At 34.4% G+C, this 19,185-nt stretch overlaps 2 protein-coding genes across 5 annotated transcripts; both read right to left on the minus strand.

The window, feature by feature from the left end:
* Window positions 1–198: 198 nt before the first annotated feature.
* Window positions 199–2,775, minus strand: LOC129298219 (cationic amino acid transporter 1-like; the record flags this gene model as incomplete). The annotated part of the gene is made up of 2 exons (XM_054936601.1): window positions 2,403–2,775; window positions 199–1,172 (listed from the first exon to the last, which is right to left on the minus strand). Coding segments are annotated over exons 1-2 (1,224 nt in total), but the record flags the coding sequence as incomplete, so codon positions are not given.
* Window positions 2,776–8,007: 5,232 nt separating this feature from the next.
* Window positions 8,008–14,546, minus strand: LOC129298220 (uncharacterized). 4 transcript variants are annotated; one of them, XM_054936604.1, is made up of 12 exons: window positions 14,456–14,546; window positions 14,264–14,339; window positions 14,049–14,150; window positions 13,807–13,973; window positions 13,612–13,705; window positions 13,328–13,398; window positions 13,139–13,245; window positions 12,903–13,024; window positions 12,324–12,412; window positions 11,504–11,563; window positions 8,702–8,806; window positions 8,008–8,514 (listed from the first exon to the last, which is right to left on the minus strand). In XM_054936604.1, the coding sequence occupies exons 3-12, from the start codon at window positions 14,113–14,115 to the stop codon at window positions 8,398–8,400; spliced, it is 999 nt and encodes a 332-aa protein (XP_054792579.1). In that variant the 5' UTR covers window positions 14,116–14,150; window positions 14,264–14,339; window positions 14,456–14,546; the 3' UTR covers window positions 8,008–8,397. The 4 variants fall into 4 exon arrangements, with proteins under 4 accessions (XP_054792579.1, XP_054792581.1, XP_054792578.1 ...); XM_054936606.1 differs by having other exon boundaries at window positions 14,501–14,519; XM_054936603.1 differs by having other exon boundaries at window positions 13,807–13,961; window positions 14,264–14,494.
* Between the last annotated feature and the right edge of the window lie 4,639 nt (window positions 14,547–19,185).

Below are 19,185 nucleotides of genomic sequence, written 5' to 3' on the forward strand. Positions count from 1 at the left end.
ACCCCTATTAAACACCATACAATAAATATAAAAGTCATTTATAATAGAGAACTTAAAAAAAATAATAATTACACTTCAAAAAATTAAAAATACTTTATATTTTTTTAACATTTTTAATGGAGGGAGTATATATGAAGGTTTAGTTTAATTATGACTAATTTAAAATAATTTAATTGTAAGAAAATGTGGAAGAAAATGAAGTAACATTACCTGGTTTGCTTTCGTCGTCTCTCCAGTTGTGTAGTATCGTCGAACAAGAAGACCCACAGCAACAAGCATGAAGATGATCAGAGTAGAAATCGACAACAGATTCGACAGAATCTCAAGCTCCGTGAAGAAAGCTATCACCGCCGACACTGCAAGCATCGTGATCGTCGCATTCACCGGCGTCCCCAGCTTGGCGTCCACGTGAGCGAACCACGGCGGTATCATGTGGGTCCGAGCTATATGCTCAAGTCCAGTACCTAGCTGGCCGACGGCGCTTACCAGTATCACCGTCGTCATACCCTTCAACGCCCCGATGGCCACTAAGTATTTCGCCCAATCCATCCCCACCGCGCTGAAGGCGACGGAGAAGGGTGCGTTTACATCAATCATTTCGGTGTAGTGTTGCATGAGGCAGAGGGTTATTGCTAGCAAGCAGTAAGCTCCGGTGGTTATCACCATGGAGCCGACGAGTCCGATGGGGATGTCTCTGGCCGGGTCCTTGGTCTCTTCGGCCATGGTGGACACGGCGTCGAAGCCGACGTAGGCGAAGAAGAGGACGGCGGAGGCGACGAAGATGCCACGTGGTCCGTAGGGGACGAAGGGTTGGAAGTTGCGAGGGTTGGCTTTGATGAGACCGGCGATGATGATGAAGATGATGATGGCAACGTGGATGACGGAGGCGACGTAGTTGAAACGAGAGGAAGCTTTGGTGCTGAAGACGGCAAGGATGCAGATGATGACTAGAACCACGACGGCGATGGGATCCAGGTGGCCATAGCTCGGGTTCATGCCGGGAACGATTATGCGAAAGTCGTCGGAGCCTCTGTTGCAGAGGGTGGCGAAGTAGGAGGTCCATGACCGGGACACGGCGGCGCAGCTGACTGTGTACTCGAGAAGTATGTTTCCGGCAGCTATGAAGGCGATAAAGTCGCCTAACTCTACCCTTAAGTAGGCAAATGACCCGCCTGAGAAAACAAAGAAGTACATTACTGAACACTGAACCTGTTCTTCAAAGAAATAAATGAACAGATTGGGTTCTTTACTTCGTTCTTTGCTTTCTGGATTTCAAGCTAAGTTGGATTTAATTAAATAAACTAAGTATTAATATTTTAAGAAACAATGACATGCTTCAAATTTGAAAAATGACAAATAAATATAAACGACCCTTAATTTATTAGTTCAAAAATAAACATGCATAACTAAATTAAGCCACTTTTACGAAAATAGTCATAAAAACGAGTTGAGATCGTAAATTATCTAATACTTCAAGTGTGCTTCTATATGCAAAGCAAAAGTAAAGATTGGTTCAGTTTATAAGATTTGATGTATAATAATTGATGAGTTCAAATTTTACTGCCAAATACTTCGTTGATAGAAGAAGATCGGTAAATACCTCTATGATTATTTCCCTGAAGGAGCTTTTAACTGATTACCTAAACTTTTTTTGCAAAATAAAAATTTACTATATGAAAAAGTATTTTTAAAAAATTGAAATGGAAAATGCATATATATATATATATGTATATATATATGTAGTTCTCAAGAAAATGGAATAGATATATTAATAATTTCCTTTTTAAAAACAAATACTTTTTTTTATCTACCAATGGCATAATTTATGTACATATTCAGTGCACACAATCCCTGCTATTCTCTAGGTAAAATAACTTTTTTGATTTTATATTAAAGACATCAAATCAAATTATCATAAATTTAAAAACTCACCCTTCAATCAAACCTCACTTTTTTTGTTCATGTCTCTGCCTTGTTGGCTTATGAGTTATGACTTTTAGTTGCAGCTTTTGCTCTCTCTGTTATTGAACTCTGTATTATCTATTTCTTAACGAAGTCTTCTCTACTGGTCAAAAAAAAAAAAAAATCAAACCTCACTATTGAGGTTGATAGTGAAATTTCTCCCGCACACCCAGTCTGACCCAGACGCAAATGTTTGAATAGCTTGCATTATTATGTAGGATTTTATTTTCCCTTGTTATAAAAAAATTAATTATAAATTTATAATCAATAATGAAAAATTTACAAACCTATCTCTCTATTTTAATTTGAAAGTATTGTTAGTTATATTCTAAGTCACATCCTAAAATAGGATAAAGTTAATTAATTATTTGAAAATTTGTGTAAAGAAAATTAACCACTAACACTATCACGTAGTAATTGGAATCAGTTGAACGAATCACCTGCAACGGGAATTTCGATCGCAAACTCGGTGTAACAGAAGACGGAAAGCAAGGCGGAGACGCCGGAGACGGCATAAGAGATCACAACCGCCGGCCCGGCCTTCTCCCTGGCTTCAAGTCCAGTCAGCACGAATATTCCGGCTCCGATGACGGCTCCGACGCCGAACCATATGAGGTCCCACCAGTTGAGCGTCTTCTTCATCTCGCCCTGACTGCGAGACTTCATCTCGACGAGCTCCGTTTGATCCATGGAGCGGGTCACGACCCGATCCTTGAACCGAAAGGGAGTATCCAAAAGCGCCCTCCCGTAGTTGCTCCAGCTCCGAAACGACTCCTCAGGGAGGAAGTCGTTTTTGCGATACGTACACCCCTCTCCTCCGTAGTTCACTGTCGCCGCCGACGACGTCGTTGCCATCACTTTCCATTTTGCTGCTGCACCTCACAGAATGGATCGTCGTTCAGATGAAAAAAATGGCACTGTGATTGCAATGCTGTAGAATAAAACTATTTAAGGTAACAATAAATCCAAAGAGCGATATTCTCTAACAAAACTTTTTTTAAAAAATGTTTAACAATTATTAATTGGGATTGTTGGAGCAAATTATTGATTTTTTTTAAAAAAATTAGATCAAAGATCCTTTAACATTACAAAGTGTTTTTCCCCCGTACTTTACTCTAACATTTAGATTTATTACAAAAAAAAAATATATATGAATTTTTAAATATTAGCAAAAAAAATTCTAATCAAATATTGGTTTATTGATTTTATTTTTTTAAAAATAAAAATGACTAGCATAAAAAAATTATTTGAATCTAATAATATTATGATTAGAAGATTGAAAAAAATATTTTATAAAATTAAAGCACTCAACTGAAGTTTTATAAAATTTGAGGTTTAAAGTAGATTTTGACTTCAAAAATATACTACATACTCCCTCCCTCTGTTCAAAATGTATGATATTTTTAATCAATTTTATATTTATTGTAAGGTGTTTAATAGAAATAAATATAAAAAAATAGGGTTAGTTAAAAAGTTATTGGGGGATGAGATTCAGTTAAAAATGCCTTATATTTTTAACGAAGGAGAATCTAATTTTGATTGAATTTTTGAAATTATATATAGTTGTATGAGATGCCGGTAGTTAAAATATATGGAATATAAACGCACATATATCTAGTAGGTATATGATACAATACACAACTGTACTTCATGATACACATTACATCATTCTACTCTTTCTATTATGATTTTGTTTTTATTTTCAACAAAAGATATCTATATATTACTTAAAAACTTAAAAAGGCAAAGAGCTAAATACTTTGGTTGATTGTTTTAAATATTTTTAGATTATCTTTATATTATTTTAGAAATATTTAATTAAAACTCAAGATAATTATTCATAGATCTACGAATTTTAAAATTGTGATAATTGAAACATCCATCCACCAAATCATGTTGTATCATATCACGTATCCATATAAGCGTTTCTTAGATTGCAAATATCCGTTTAAGGTAAGGATAAATCCAAATACTGATATTCTCTTAAAAAATTTTTTTAAAAAAATTCTAAAAATATTAATTGTAATTGCTGGAATTATAATAAATTATTTTTAATGTTATTAAAATTTTAAAATTTATTTATTTTAATTTGATTGGACAAGAGTATATTACATATATAAAGATAAGTATATAAGCCTTTTCATTTAAAAAAAAATAAAATCATATAGTTAATTTATTGATTTCCAATCAATCTAAGGAAGTACATTTTTTATAAATTATTTATACTATAATAAAATCTTTTAATCAATATTATTAACATTTTAAAATTTATTTGACTAGATAAAAATATATTTAATTTATATGCTTAAATATATAAGTCTTCATCTTTTCAAATTATATATAATTATGTATAGCACTTGCCACTCCTATAACATAAAACCAATGTTTTGAAAGGCGGACATGATGTTAAACAAGAAAAGTTAATGGTTCTTGATTCCTATGGTTCTACCAGTAGTCAAATTGATAATATAATAATAAAATAAAATAAAATAAAAAATAATATTTAATGCATATATAAAATACATATAAGAAACAAATCTACATTTGTATATCCAATTGTTAATAAAATATTAAAATAACATAATATGGTTATAAGTTAATAAAATTATAAATTATCATTTTATAACTTGTTAAATTGTTTAAATTAGATTTGAGTACAATATCTACATTTACCCCTATAGTTGTCAAAATCTTTATATATATATACATATATATATATAAGATCTTAAATTATATTATATACACATAAATTGTTCAAAAATGAAATTGGTCTTTACTGGAGGTCTAAGTTTTAATTTTTTTTAAACTTTTATTAATATTATGTTTACAATAGTACAGATTTCAATAAAACTATTCCAATTCCCAGTTTAACTCTAATTTTTGGCTCACTAATGGCTTAACTATAAAAATTATTTTTTTGGTTAAAACTGAACCATTCATGATTCCAGTCGACAATTCAACTAGTTCAACTGTCCAATTCAATCCAGTTTTTTAAAACAATGCACAAATCATAGGCATATTTTTAAATAGCAACGTTGCTTTTAAATAATTTTACTAAAACTGTTTATTTATTTAATTTAATTTTTCCTTTTAATTTGTTATTCCTCCACTATCGCCTAATTTATTATTCATCATCTCTAACTTTGTCTCAGTGGATCACACATTTCAATTTATACTATTTTGAGACACTCAATTTGTCAATTAATTAGTTAACTAATAATAATAATAGTAACTATTAATCAAATTAATCATATCTATGTCAAATTAACATGTCTTTAAAACCTGGACAGGCCAGTTCATTAAACCAAGATTTGGCACTTGGTCCGTTCCAATACAACCCTTAGAACCAGATATGAGTGAACCGATCAACGGGGTAACCAATAAGAATTCATCTCAAAATAATTGAATTAATGTTTTTTTATAAAAAAAGAATTTTTTAAAAAAATAAAAAATACATTTTTAAATTATCCATATTCTTTGGCTTCAAGTTGCAATTTTCACGAGATTGTTTTTCATCCACATGCTTGGTACTTTCTCGCAAAAGGAATTTTGTTCGGCACAATGCAATATTCCCGCCGCCAAACAAAGAATGAAAACCATAAAATGAATGCTTTTGAAAGGAAGAGTCATGCAAAGGAACTTTAATTCTCAATTCGCATCGCTAAAATATGATTATTATTTTTCTACGTATTGGCAAAATATAACTTTTTATCATCAATATTCTGACGTGCTTGTGGCTGAATCAATCAATCAAATCTCCTCTGGCTATATCCAATTCACAATCATACAATGGAATTCGGAACCATCTGACCGCTCTTTATCCCAAATTATATTAGAATTTCAATTAAATATTATCAATGAGACTTAATCACTAGTAAATTTTAAAAAAAATTTAAAATTTCAATTCAATCTAAAAAAATTAAAGTAAAAATAATTTTAATAGTAAAAAGGTAAGACTACCTTTCACTTATTATGTAGAATTATTAGTTAATTTTCTTATTTTACTTATTAATTTATAAAACTTGTAAATTACATCATTTTATCAAACAAAGTAACATTAATTGTTAATTTATTAATTTTATTTATTAATTTATTAACGTTAATTGTAATTTACAACTGTTGTTATTGTTTACAATCAAACAAATGATGCAAAGTCTTATATAATTATTAACATGTAAATTCACATAATTTAAAACTCATTAATATATTAACAAGTAAAATAAAAAAAATTAACAACTAATAATTCTACATAACAAGTAAAAGGTAGTTTAATCTTTTTACTATTAAAATTATTTTCACTTTAATTCTTTCAGACCAAACTGAAATTTCAAAAAAAAATTAAAATCTACTAATAATTAAGTCTCATCAATGATCTTTAATTAAATTTTCTCTATATTCTAACTCTCAACCCTTGAACAGAACATAAACAATAAATTTTTTTTGTTTTTAATAAATCTTTGTTCATATGCCAAATTGATGAAATCAACCCCCTTTTAAGGTGGAAGAACTCGCAAAGGGGTTAACACAAGAACGCGGATAGAGACCCACTCAAAAACCAAGGCTCATTGCAGCAAAGCTCTTGGGAGCATGGAGGTCAAGGAAAAGGACACAACATTCCAAGCTACTCATGAAGTAAGTAGTGACACGATACTAGAATTGCTCAAAGACAAGTTAAGAAGTGGACAAAGCACGTTAAGAGCCAATAGGAGGAAGCTGAACTTGGGTGGATTAGACTGAAGATGGATGGATCAATTAACACTTACCCTACAATTGATGTGGAGAAAAATAGAGAGATAGGACAACCATGAAAACAAAAATCCTAAAAATAATTAACAAAATTGATAAATAAGCAAATTATCTACTTAAATTTTAAATCTAATAGCACCATAAATCAAAAACTCATTTATTATGTAATTTTTTTTAACTTTTAAAAATGATACAATTTAACTTGTCGCTAACCAAATTTAATTTTGAACATTGGTTGATCAAAAAATGTCAAAAATAAACATAAAAAATTATTAAAAAAAACCAAAAAATATCATAATAAAGGACCCAAAAAAATTCAAACAAGGACCAAAATTATTTTTGGCCTTTTTCCATACTTTTTGAACATTTTATATTATTTTTTATTAACAATCAAAGTTAACTTTTAATAATAGGACAAACCAAATTGTACCGTTATTAGAAGTTGAAAAAACTTGTACAATAAATGAATTTAAAATTTATAATGATTTAAAATTCAGAAAATAATTTGCTTATTGACCCAAAAAAATTACTAATTTTGAGAAAATCTCCCCTCAATTTCCTCATCATATTTTTACCCTATTTTTCTCTCCATCCAAATCAAGCCACAGAGTAAAGCCACACGTGAAGGCGAGACAAGAATGGTAGCTGGGGATGTGGCTTTAGGAAAAAATTGGGATTTTACCCAATTACTACTACGAAAATGATCTAGAAAATCTGAATGTTGCAGCTTTGCTGAAACGAAGGATACAAGAAGGTTCGAGTGTTCTCGAACTTCACAGAAGCACTTTATAACATCTCCGATTTTCATAATAGAAATCTTCCGGCTTCAACATGGCTGAAGAAATAAAATATCTGATCATGCAAAATTGGGAAGTCTCATGTGACCATATTAGCAAAGAAACAATTTATTATGCAAATTGGTTGGCGAAAGTAGCTCAAGATATGATTACAGAGGAAACAGTTGTTAAAGAGAGCCCCTCCTCAGTGTGAAGTTTATGCAGCTTGATTTTACTAGAGACATGTTTGCTCCTAAGGAATAATTTTTTCCCCTATTCCAACACACTGCCTTCCCTTGTATTAAAAAAAAAAAAAAGGCTCACTATCACCAGTTTGCAGTTAAGAACAACTCAAATATGTGAATGAAGGAAACAAAACGAGGGAACCAAAGTGGCCACTAGGAATCTAGGATGCAGAGCAATATGAATGAAATAGGAAACTATCACATACATACATGCACGCACCCACACACACACACACACACACATTTGGAGTTGTAAACTAAAATCAGAAAACGTAATATCATCAATATTCGCCTCACGAATCTAAATTCAAATGCAACGTAACTAGAAAAACAGAACACCAACCTTCTGTTCCATGTCACCCGTAGTGAAGAACATTCTTGCATGCGCTAGAGACCAGCCAGATTATTTATACAATAAAACCAGTGACAACAAAATTTCAGCCGTTAAAGAACTAAATTGCATAGACATGCTTACAAATTTGCATATCACTTGAGAGACATAAAGAAATGGAACAGACTCGCATAAAAAAGAATAAATATATTTCAAAATCTAAACCAACAAGAAATGCTGAGGTCAGTGTTTCAGTATCTATCTAACAAGAGCCATTGGATAATCCTTGTGTGGAGCTCCTTCCTAGACAAGGCCTTCATCAAATTCTGAACTTGTGTTATTGAAGGATTTCATCTTTTCTGTTCAGGTCTTCCATGTTAACGTTTGCCTCCAGTCCCATGTTTAGTAAATCAACCATGGAAAGAACATCAGATTTCAAAGAGGCTGCCAATGCCTAGCAGTCCGGTAGGAAAAAAAAAAAAAAAGAGCGTATAATCATATATTAGTTTCTTTGACATGGCGGAACCCAACAAATTCAGCAGTAAAAACTGGGGAGAATCAAATAATAATCTGGAAATATTTCCATTAGGAATTCCTAAATGGCAATTCTCCCTTTTCTTCCACAACCCAATAAGTTATACCTTTCGGTCCTCTTCTTTTTGGTGCTTTATAACTTCCAAAGGCCACTCAGATACAAGCTTCTGAAGTTCATCCTTCATGCCTGTCTTTTTAGCATCAGGCAAAGCCTGGCAAGCATAAACTCCAATAGTGTCAAAAGAAAGACAAGATATAAATAACCAGTTCCCTAACAATCTAATCAAACACAACCACCATCTTAGCAGAGCAAGCAAAACAAAAAATATATGAAGGAACAAAATTGACATCTCCAAAGTGACACCTCAGTTATAATGCGACAGCTCACACCTCAGACTAATTTCACCGATCCATTGTTATGATTTTATAATGATGACATTAGTTAGTTAGGGGATTTAGCTGTTATATAATCCTCACGTCTGAATGTATGGCATGATGACAGACTAATAAACTCAGAGTTCTTAGAATTCCTTTCCTCTCTAATATCTCTCAATCTCTTCTCCTTTGATCCTTCTGTTCTTCATGTTCTTCTCTCGATTTCCTCTCTATCTTCTTCTATGACTCTGAATCTTACAATAGTCTAAGAGTGGTATCAGAGCCAATCATCCTCGGCCATGGCACACCATTCATTCTAGGAATATGAGGATGACCACCAGATGTGGCTTCGTCAGCGGGCAAGCGTGAAAGAATTCAATGAATTCTTTGATAGCCACACCAGCAAATTAAAATTGGAAGAAAAATATTTGGTTTCTGCATATGTGGCTAGGCTCAAACCAAAACTTGTAGAACCAGTTTGTCTCTTCAAACCAAGAACGATGCAAGAAACTAGAAGTCTTGCAAGATTGCAAGAAATCTTGCAAGAAATCAAGCTAACACGTCAAGCAGAAACAGAAAAGGCACAGGCACTACAAGATAACTATGGGTCACAAGAGATTTTGGGGAACAATGAAGGAATTACCCCTCTACAAGATTGCAGGAATCAGCAAGCTAAGAATGGCATTAGAAATCATGAGGATCCTGCACCTAGGACAATTGATGTTGAAGTTGGGTCTTCCTTACCAGTGCAAGAACTGCAAGATAATGGCAATGATTTCAAGGTTTCTTTGTGTGAGTTGGAAAGTAAAGTAGGCTCAAACATCTCTAAACATGACTTCTTAAGCTCTTTCACTGTTGGTGTGGGTAAAACCGTCAGTCTTGACTTGAGTTTGGGTACCCAACACTGTTCGAAACATCAATGTTGCCCACCTGCAAAGCCATCGTCACCCTTTGTTCCAACTTTCTCTTCATCTCTATTTCTGATCAGCCTATCGTTACCCATTTATGTTTTTCTGCTGCCACCACAAGCTTCTCCATTGCTGTCTCTTGTTCCTAGGGTGTCATCGTTGCTGTCTTCTCTGGTTTCTCCATTGCAATCTGATTCTGTAACTTCAAATGCTTCATGGCTGTTTGCTCCATCATCACCACCCCCTTTTGTCTTCTTATCAACGTGTGTATGTCTTACCCATACCCATCTAAAGACTCTAGACTTCTCACGGCTACAAAACCTGGGTGAACTTTTTGCAACAGAGGGGGCATGTGAGAGTAAGCTTCAGTGGGTTTTTTTTTTTTTTTTTGGGGGGGGGGGGTTTGCACACATGGGTGCATGGGTCAAAGATAGCTACCTTTCATATCAAGTGGGATTAATTTTAGTGGATGGCAGCCAACACCGATAGTCAATACATGGGTTCAAGTTTCCAGAAAGAAAAAGGAACTACTCCGTGATTTTTCTGTTCAGAAGGTCATGTCGCTAGGTCCTAAAAAGTCAAGAGCTATTCTGCCATGTAGGTGGAAACCTCAGACGCATAAGCTGTACCTTTCATCCTTACTGAACCTGAACCAGCTTCTGAATTGATAATTGCATGGGCCAACATCACTCAAAGATGTTACAATCAGCCCATTGAAAAATCTGTCTTGTTGGGCTTTTCTTTGTCTTCAACTCTTCCCTACCCACTTGTTTGTTGTTCTATGGTACAGAGGAGGATTACTAAAAATGCTTTTGGGCTCAACTCATTATTTCCATTTATTCAGCACAGTGTACAGTAGCAGTGAACAGTGACAGAGAACAATGAACAGTAGCTTCTAAGAGTTTAATGTTTTTTTTCCCAATAGTTCAGCATGACCTTTGGGGGCAAAGGTCTTTTGGGAGGGGGGTATTGTTATGATTTTATAATGATGACATTAGTTAGTTAGGGGATTTAGCCGTTAGGTACTGTAGGTGTGTTAAGTAGCCGTTGGGTTCTGTTAATGGTTAAGTCCCTATATCTCTCTCTCTCTCTCTCTCTCTATATATATATATATATAATCCTCACGTCTGAATGCATGGCATGATGACAGACTAATAAACTCACAGTTCTTAGAATTCCTTTCCTCTCTAATACCTCTCAATCTCTTCCCCTTTGATCCTTCTGTTCTCCATGTTCTTCTCTCGATTTCCTCTCTATCTTCTTCTATGACTCTCTGAATCTGACAATAGTCTAAGATCCGTCAAGAATAATGGTATCATAAAATCCAAATTCCAAAAACACCTCTCCAAAAATAGCTGAAAAGAACAAAATTTCATCACCCATGTTGGTGCAGAATCAATTTAGTTTTTAGTTCCCTTTGAAAACATATTTGCGTTACACCTTGACATAAATTTTCTTTTATCTAAAGGATATTTTTCTAATTCTAGGACTATAATTCAGGGCATAGCCAAATTATTTTATCTATTCACTTTTTATTTCTAAATGCTATTGCAATTATTTGTTTCATTTTATCAGGTAAAATAACACATTGCAGGCACAAAAGAACATGCACAGCACCACACATACCTCATTTAAGGCCCGAATGACAGCTGCTGCTTCATCAGGTTTATGTTCCAACAGAAGACCCTGCACAGTCATAAACATAAAGTTGCTTCAAAGTGTAACATTGTTATGACTTATGACCCAACCTAAGTACCAAGCAACTGTAGGCAGTAGTTCTGGGCAACTTATGTGAAGAAAAGGTAAAATTTTATTAGACTGGCCACATTTTCCATAATTGAAAAAAGAAAAATTTCAAGATGAATTACACTCCTTTCCCCTGAAATCAAATCTTGTGATGCATTGATCTTCCCTACATCAAAATACCTGCCTATCTATTGTTTATAAAACATAAAAAGTATTAAACATGTATTTGACCAATATATAATAGTCAATTTTTGAATTTAGAATAAGCTGAATGTATAGTTTTTAAAAAACAAAATAAATACATTGGAATAAAAAATTCTCTTTTTTTCCTTTTTCATTTTAATGTACTTTCTCATAAAAGAAATGAATATTTTTCCCACGAGTATTTTATCATGTTTAACTTCAGAAGAATTGATGTACATTGTCACGATAAAGGAGAGCACCTTGTAATCTAAACATCTCTTCAGAGAGTAGAAGGCAAGTTTACTGTAAGTTATAGAAAATGTACACCTAGATTCTGTTCTAATGACTGCAGATTATGAAATTGATAGAAATAGAAGTAATAAGACCAAATTTCTGGTTATAATATCACTTAGGACCCAACATGATGAAATGCATTGTAAATACAGCAAATAAACTCAGTAACCAAAGTTCAATAAAACCACTAGCAATTCAGACAAAAACATAGATAAATTTCTACCTTGGCACATGACAAACCACTTGCCAGGGTATGCTTCTTCATTGACTCAGATCTCAGCTTCTCAATTTTCCACAATGATTCTGTGTCTCCTACAAATAAGCACATCAAAAGGTTCATAAACATTCATCATCAACAGCAACTGATGCAGCAAGCCCAAACAAACAGAATGGTGCAACCTTTCAATCATGCAGGTTTCCATGCATGCAGTTTCTCATAAAACAAGTATTCTTTGAAAAGAAGAGGTTTTTTAATTGTAGAACTTAAATAAAGAGCACAAGAGAGAACGAGCAAAAACGTATTTGACAGCAAGCAACACTTTTGCTGCTCCAGAACGTTGCTATGTATTCATGATATGGCTTTTGGGGCTTTGCCTATTTTTCTTCAAAGCAAGAAAAATCAACTTTGGCAATGTGGGAAAAAAGAGGCAGTTAAGAGAAACAGTGAAACAAAATAAAGCTCAACAGATGAATCAAATTCAACAAGATGCAATTTCAACTCAAACAGAAAAGAATCAACAGAAATGCTTTTAGATAAGCAAGCAACATAGAAAATCAAAAAGAAAAGTGAAAACATACCCACCTTTTCTTGCCGCAAATTCCATCCATGTGTCAAACGAGGTTTGTCGAAGTTTTACACCAGCCCTAACAAACCTCTTTGCATATTTATTAATCAACTCCCAATTATCTGTATTGTAACAAATGCTGCACATGGCCAAACCAGGTGCAGTATTAGGGCATATGCAAAACTTAATCTTTGCATATGAGAACTCTTACGCTGCTAAATAAAAGCATGAAACCACCAGAATCTCAATATACCTGAAAACTATATCTGCTGTGCCTGGTTGCAATGGTAGGTCATTGGTCTTTATAAGTTTCATCACTTCCATTAACAGTTTACTATCATTGTGATTCTTAGCATATGACTGCAATCAACTGCTGGTAATTTACGAGTTGCAAATCTGAGACAGAATGAAAACATTTAGAATTTCAGTATTTTAACAATACCAGCAAATGGTGAGCAGATGCAACGCTTGGAGTCAATCCATACAAATTATGCTTCCACAAGGTTTTCTTTCCTGCATAAACATTTAAGAAAATTCTTTTAAAATTTCATTGGATGTTTCTGTAACATGCAAATAATAGTTCATATCCATAACAAAGTAGCATGTATTAATTCATAAGAGAAAAATTATCCAACAGACAACTAATTAAGCAGTGTAGACGATAAAGCATGATTGGCAGAACAGAAGACCCAGAAAAAACAACAGGAACAGGTTCAGTATGCCCACCAAAGTCAAGAGCTCCTACTCTAGCACATGCTTTAGAAACTTCACGACAGAGGTTGTCATTGAAGTTTGCATGAATGCGAAGATTTGACAGCCTCTGCTTCCAAAACAGATTAAAATGATCACTATAGCAAAGAGAAGAAACAACTAATTTAATTTGAAGCAGACGATGCCAATGAAGAAAGAATAGAAACTAACAAATCTGCGAATGTTCTGCAAAATGTCAAACAGAAGTCTAATATCATCATGGTTCCCACACTTCTCAATCATTGACCACAACCAAGCATTTGGAGGCATTGATCGTTTAACATTTACAGATTCCAGCATTTTGTCATACAGTTCCTTCACGGCCTCTGCATTTAACACTGGAAATCAGGCATCCAAAAAGGACACTTAAAAAAAAAATCTTTAAAGGAATGATGTAAATTAAAATCAAGAACCTGTTGTATCCCCTTCATCAGTATTTGCTCTTGACGTAGAAAATGATTTTGACATCAAGAAGTGCATTGGCAATGATTCAGTTGTCAATGATTGAGTCGTCCCTGTGTCAATGAATCATTCAATTAAGTAAGTAGCAGAAAAAACTCAAATCAACAAAAAACTATAGAGTGAAGTATCAAAATTTTATACGGAAATCATAAGACATGGACGCCACCTGAGAACCAAGGGGCCTTTGAAGGCAAGCTTCTGGTGTTCCGCCATGAAGTGACCAAGTGAGGATCTCCGATGCTCTGAAGGTCAAAAGAAAGGAAATGATAGGAGTTGAGAAAAATCTGAGAATGCAATGCCTTAGAAAATCGGCGAGCATTCGAGAGAACTTGCATGGCTTAAAGGAACAAAGCTATACACTGAGTCAATTAAGTGTCGTTCGGGGCCAAGTCGAAGGGTTTACCAAGATGCCACGAGCTCTAGGGCATCAGATCAGGGTTTAGGGAGAGAAGAAAGAAGGGGGAGTTCCTCTGTAGCGCAGTCCGTGATGGTTAGGTGGACTCGCATTATTTATAAATATAATTAGGAAAGGGAAAATCACAAACAAAGACATCCGAAAATTGCAAATAACCATTGAGATCACGAAATTTTGAAATTAAATTTTAGGAATGTGATTGTTTATACTTTTATCCAAGAACAAGTTTTTGTGATGACTAAAATATCCTTGACTAACTAAAATTTTAAAATACATTAAATACATCTATGATATGTTTGAATGCACATGGATTTTGATTTGAATTTGGATTTGAATTAAATCCATTATTTGAGTAATTAAAAATGTATGGATTTAGGACTCAAATTCAAATCCTAAGTTTACTTTAATCTCTTTATAATTTAAAATCCTTTCTAAACCCCTATTATTTTAAATCTTAACTCAATTTTTTTTGTAATTTGACCTAAATTCATGAAGGCTCGATCAACCTGCCAATAGTAATTGGATCGGACTATTGAAGTTGACAGAAACAAGCTGCCACCATTAATCGAGGTGGGACTACTAACTTTCATTGGGGCTAAACCGATGGTAATGATTGAGACGAGATGGCCAAATTCCACCGAGACTAGACCGACGACAACGATCAGGACCAGACGTTGAATTGCATTGGGACTGGACCAAAGGCGACGACGAGGACCAAATGACTGACTTTCACTCAAATCAGACCAACAATGATGACGAGGACTGGACGGCTTCATTAGGACCAAATCAACAATGATGTCAAGATTGAAGGACCGACTTCCATCTAGATTGGATCGACGACGACCATCAAATGACCGACTTCCATATGAACTTGATCTACAGCAATGATGGGGACCTAACAATCACTTATCCCGTTCCTATCTTAATAAAAGTCGATCGTTATGTCCTAGTGAAAGTCAGTTGTCCTATCCTAATTGTCACCATGGGTTTAGTCTCAATGGTCACCATCGGTCTGGTCCCAATGGAAGTTGGCCGTTTAGTCTTAGTGGAAGTGGTTGTCCAATCCTCGCTGTCATCATTAGTCCAGTCCCGATAAAAGTTTGCTGTCCAATCCTCCTTCTCATTGTTGTTATCGGTTAGGTCTCGATGGAAGTTGATTGTCAAGTCCTTATCGTCGCCATTGGTGTGTTCCTACTGAAAGTCAACCGTCTGGTCCTCGTCATTGTCGTCGATCTAGACCCGATAGAAGTTGGCCGTCTGGTTCTTGTCAATGCGACAATTCGATCCCAATGAAAGTCAGGCGTCCCTTCCCTGTCGTCACTAGTGCCACAATCCTAATCGGCTTTGACTGTCTAATCTTGTTGGAAGTTGGTCATTCAGGTGGTTGAGTTTGATCAATCTTTCAAGTTTCTTTTAAATTCAAATATAGAATTTAAAATGTGAAATTTTACTTAAGATCCAAATAAAGAATTTTAATATTATAATTTAAAATTTTTTATATCATCCAAATAAAGAATTTAAAATCTATAAATTTCAAATATAAAATATTAAATTTAAAATTCTTACTTTAAATTCATCCATCCAAACACAACCTAAAAGAAGTTTCTCTATAGTGCAATCCTCGATTATTTGAATTTTTCATCTTATTTTGGAGGGACTTGGGGAGCAATGCCGCCCCCTTGCCCCCATAAATCATTGCCTTTTGGTGAAAATTACTTTTTTTTTTGTAAAATAGTTTAAATTAGATTTTGGCCCTCCATTTTTAATTTATTTTTAGTTTGGCCCCTCAATTACTGAGTTCTAAATTCATTCATGTTGGGGAGGGTTCTAACTATATAAGTGGGTGTACTGTACATCCCACCAAACTAGCCATTTGAAGAGAGAGTAATGGCCTTCTAGAAAAAGATATCAAAATCAAACCCAAATTTATTTAAATAATGGGCCCTCTGAGTAGGCAATTCGTGATGAGGGCGTCACATTGATTAGAGGGCTGATACATTCTACATTAGAGACACTTAAAAAAGATTTGACTATGTAAGTGGGTATAGGACACTCAACTGAGCTACCCTCCTGGGGGAGTGTAATGCCCTGACATGAAGTTAATCAATTTCTTTCCTCCTCTTCCACTTCTCATCCTTTCTTCTTTCTTTTCCTCTCTCCGTCCACCCTAGAAGCAATGTGATGGTTCAAGAAAGCGAGTCCAGAGCATCAAACCTTGAGAGCTAGGACTTCTTGATCAGTTGATGGAGAATAGGATGAGAGCAAGATAAGAAGGAAAAACCAGGGACGAGATTTGAGAAATTGTTAGTGCAGGAGAGAAAAGCAAAATCTTGAACCGTTAATTGATTAGGCAAAAATGATGACAATGTCACGACACAATTTTAGATCAAACAACTAGCTTCTGCTTCTTCCCCAGCCAAAGGTGAGGCCATGGCTCGTGGGTCTAGTCCCTTCGAGAAACAAGTGGTTTAGACTATAATGCAACCACCCAAGGCCAAACCCATCACGCCACTGCCTTCTCTTCTGACTTTTCCACCTGCACAGTTAAAAGCTAACTCTGCGGTTGAGCCTAAGATCCCAGACGAAGCAGAGCCTAAGAGTGTGATACTTCAGAAGACATTGAAAAGCCAAAGTAGAGGAGCATACATGGAGTTGATTCAATTGTCGAACCAACACGAATTCGGAGACCAACCTAATCATCTTTACAAAAGTGAGAAGGGCAAATCAGGGGGCTCGAGTAGCGATGCAAGTAATGTGAAGAAGAAGGAGAATAAGAACAACAGAAGAACAAAATCTTCGCATCCGATAGCTGCATTCATGAATAATAAGAGCATGCCTGTATAATTTGAGCAAGTATCTTGCTATTTTTCATTTGATACTGCGTATTTGTTTTTCTCGACGGAGACTAGCATGAGCCCTGTTCGTTGCACAGAGTTTAAAAAATAACTGTTTATGATTAAGTAGTACTTGTTGGAGTTTTCATATTATATGTGTAGATTGTGTTCATATCTTTGTCTTTTTGTCATTCTGCCTCATTTGAATTTTACTCACCAAAAGCTTGTTCTAGATTATTTTATGAAAGGATTGTAACCTTGTTTTGTTTGATGCTAAGAAAAAGTTTCATTTCTATAAATTGACCAAACTTATTGTTTTCCTTGTATAGTATCCGCTCTCGTATTGCGTCATGTTATTTTACTTGAATTCTTAAAATATAAGTCATGAAAAGATACTTTATTTCTAAGCTCCAACATAATGACTTGTCACTTTGTGATCAAGAGCACTTGGTGGCTTGGGCTTGGGAGGGATGTACTTCTCGTCATGCAATGTTCTTTTGTAATTCATAGGTTCTACCCCTCTCTCGCTGATATTACTAATGCTAATTTTATTTGTGTGCTGCAAAAATTTAGGGGGATGGATGATGCTATGGGTGAAGATTTTAAAGATAGTGATGATGAAGGTAACTGTTACACAATGCTTGAAGGCAACAAAATATTTTGTTAAACAATGCTCGAACATTTTGCAAACATTATTTGCCAATCCATTCCTTCTGATTAATTAACTTATAATATTTTGCAGCTAAGACTCTAGAGCTGTTTTTGCAAGATCTATGTGATTGTACCTATGAAATAACTCTTCAGTGAGGAGCAAAGATGATGAATGCATTGCATTTGTAAATTGTTCTGCCATTATGTAAGTCATAGAAAATGTGAAGACAAGTGGGACAGATTGGGAATCTTGCAAATAAGGTAGAGATTGCATGAATTTAATTTCTTCATTGGCCATTACTGCTTCAATTACTTTTGTTCTACACTCTTTTTCTTCTGGTCATTGCTATTGCCTTTCTTATAAATTCATTTTCTATTTGCAGAAGTTAATTTAAGAAACTTGAAAATTATTTTCCTAGATTTTCTTAGGTATAATAACAATAATTTGATAATTGTTAATGTACTTTCTCAACTGTTTACATATTCTTTATTACATGTTTTCCATTTTTATTGTGTTGAAAAACTTGGATGATCTAAGCATGCTGCTATTCATCACAGTTGCCTCATTCCTCTTTGACATAAAACTCAATTATATTTTTGTTAAGTTCTAAAAACATTCTTTCATCTGCGCCAAGCTTTTCAAAAAGCCTTTTGTTGGGTTGTTTCTTTTGCTCTGTGAAGTTTCCTTGAAAATGTTGAAGTTGAGATGAAATTTGTTGGAAAATGTTGATAAGTGTTTACTAAGTAAAATGTAATTTTAAGGGATTGATAGTCCATTATTATCCAGGAATCTTGAAGTTTATTATTGTCCTAGAGTCCTATGGTTATCCTTTAGTGTTATTTTTACTCTAATGTTAAGAACTATAGGACTGCGAAAATTGCCTCCCAATTTTTTTCTTGTTAACTCAGCTATCTCAGTTCTTGCTTCTGAGCCTCGATAAGTCTCCTCTTGCACATTATATCTCTGTCTAATAAGTTGTGTCATTGATCCAATAACGATGCTGACATGGATGCTAATGAAGAGGTAGAACAATGGTAAGTGTATTCTAATGGATTTTGATGAGGGTGGAAAAAGAGAATTGAAGTGAAGAAACCCACATTTGAAGCTGCGTGACTCTTGTGTTACAGACCATTATTGGTTTTGGTAATGCCTTTGATGGCCTCTCACCTCGTTATCAGCTCATGTTG

Source organism: Prosopis cineraria, unplaced genomic scaffold (genome assembly GCF_029017545.1).
Source record: "Prosopis cineraria cultivar Desert tree isolate PC_DT_omini unplaced genomic scaffold, ASM2901754v1 PC745, whole genome shotgun sequence".
NCBI classification, from domain to species: domain Eukaryota; kingdom Viridiplantae; phylum Streptophyta; class Magnoliopsida; order Fabales; family Fabaceae; genus Prosopis; species Prosopis cineraria.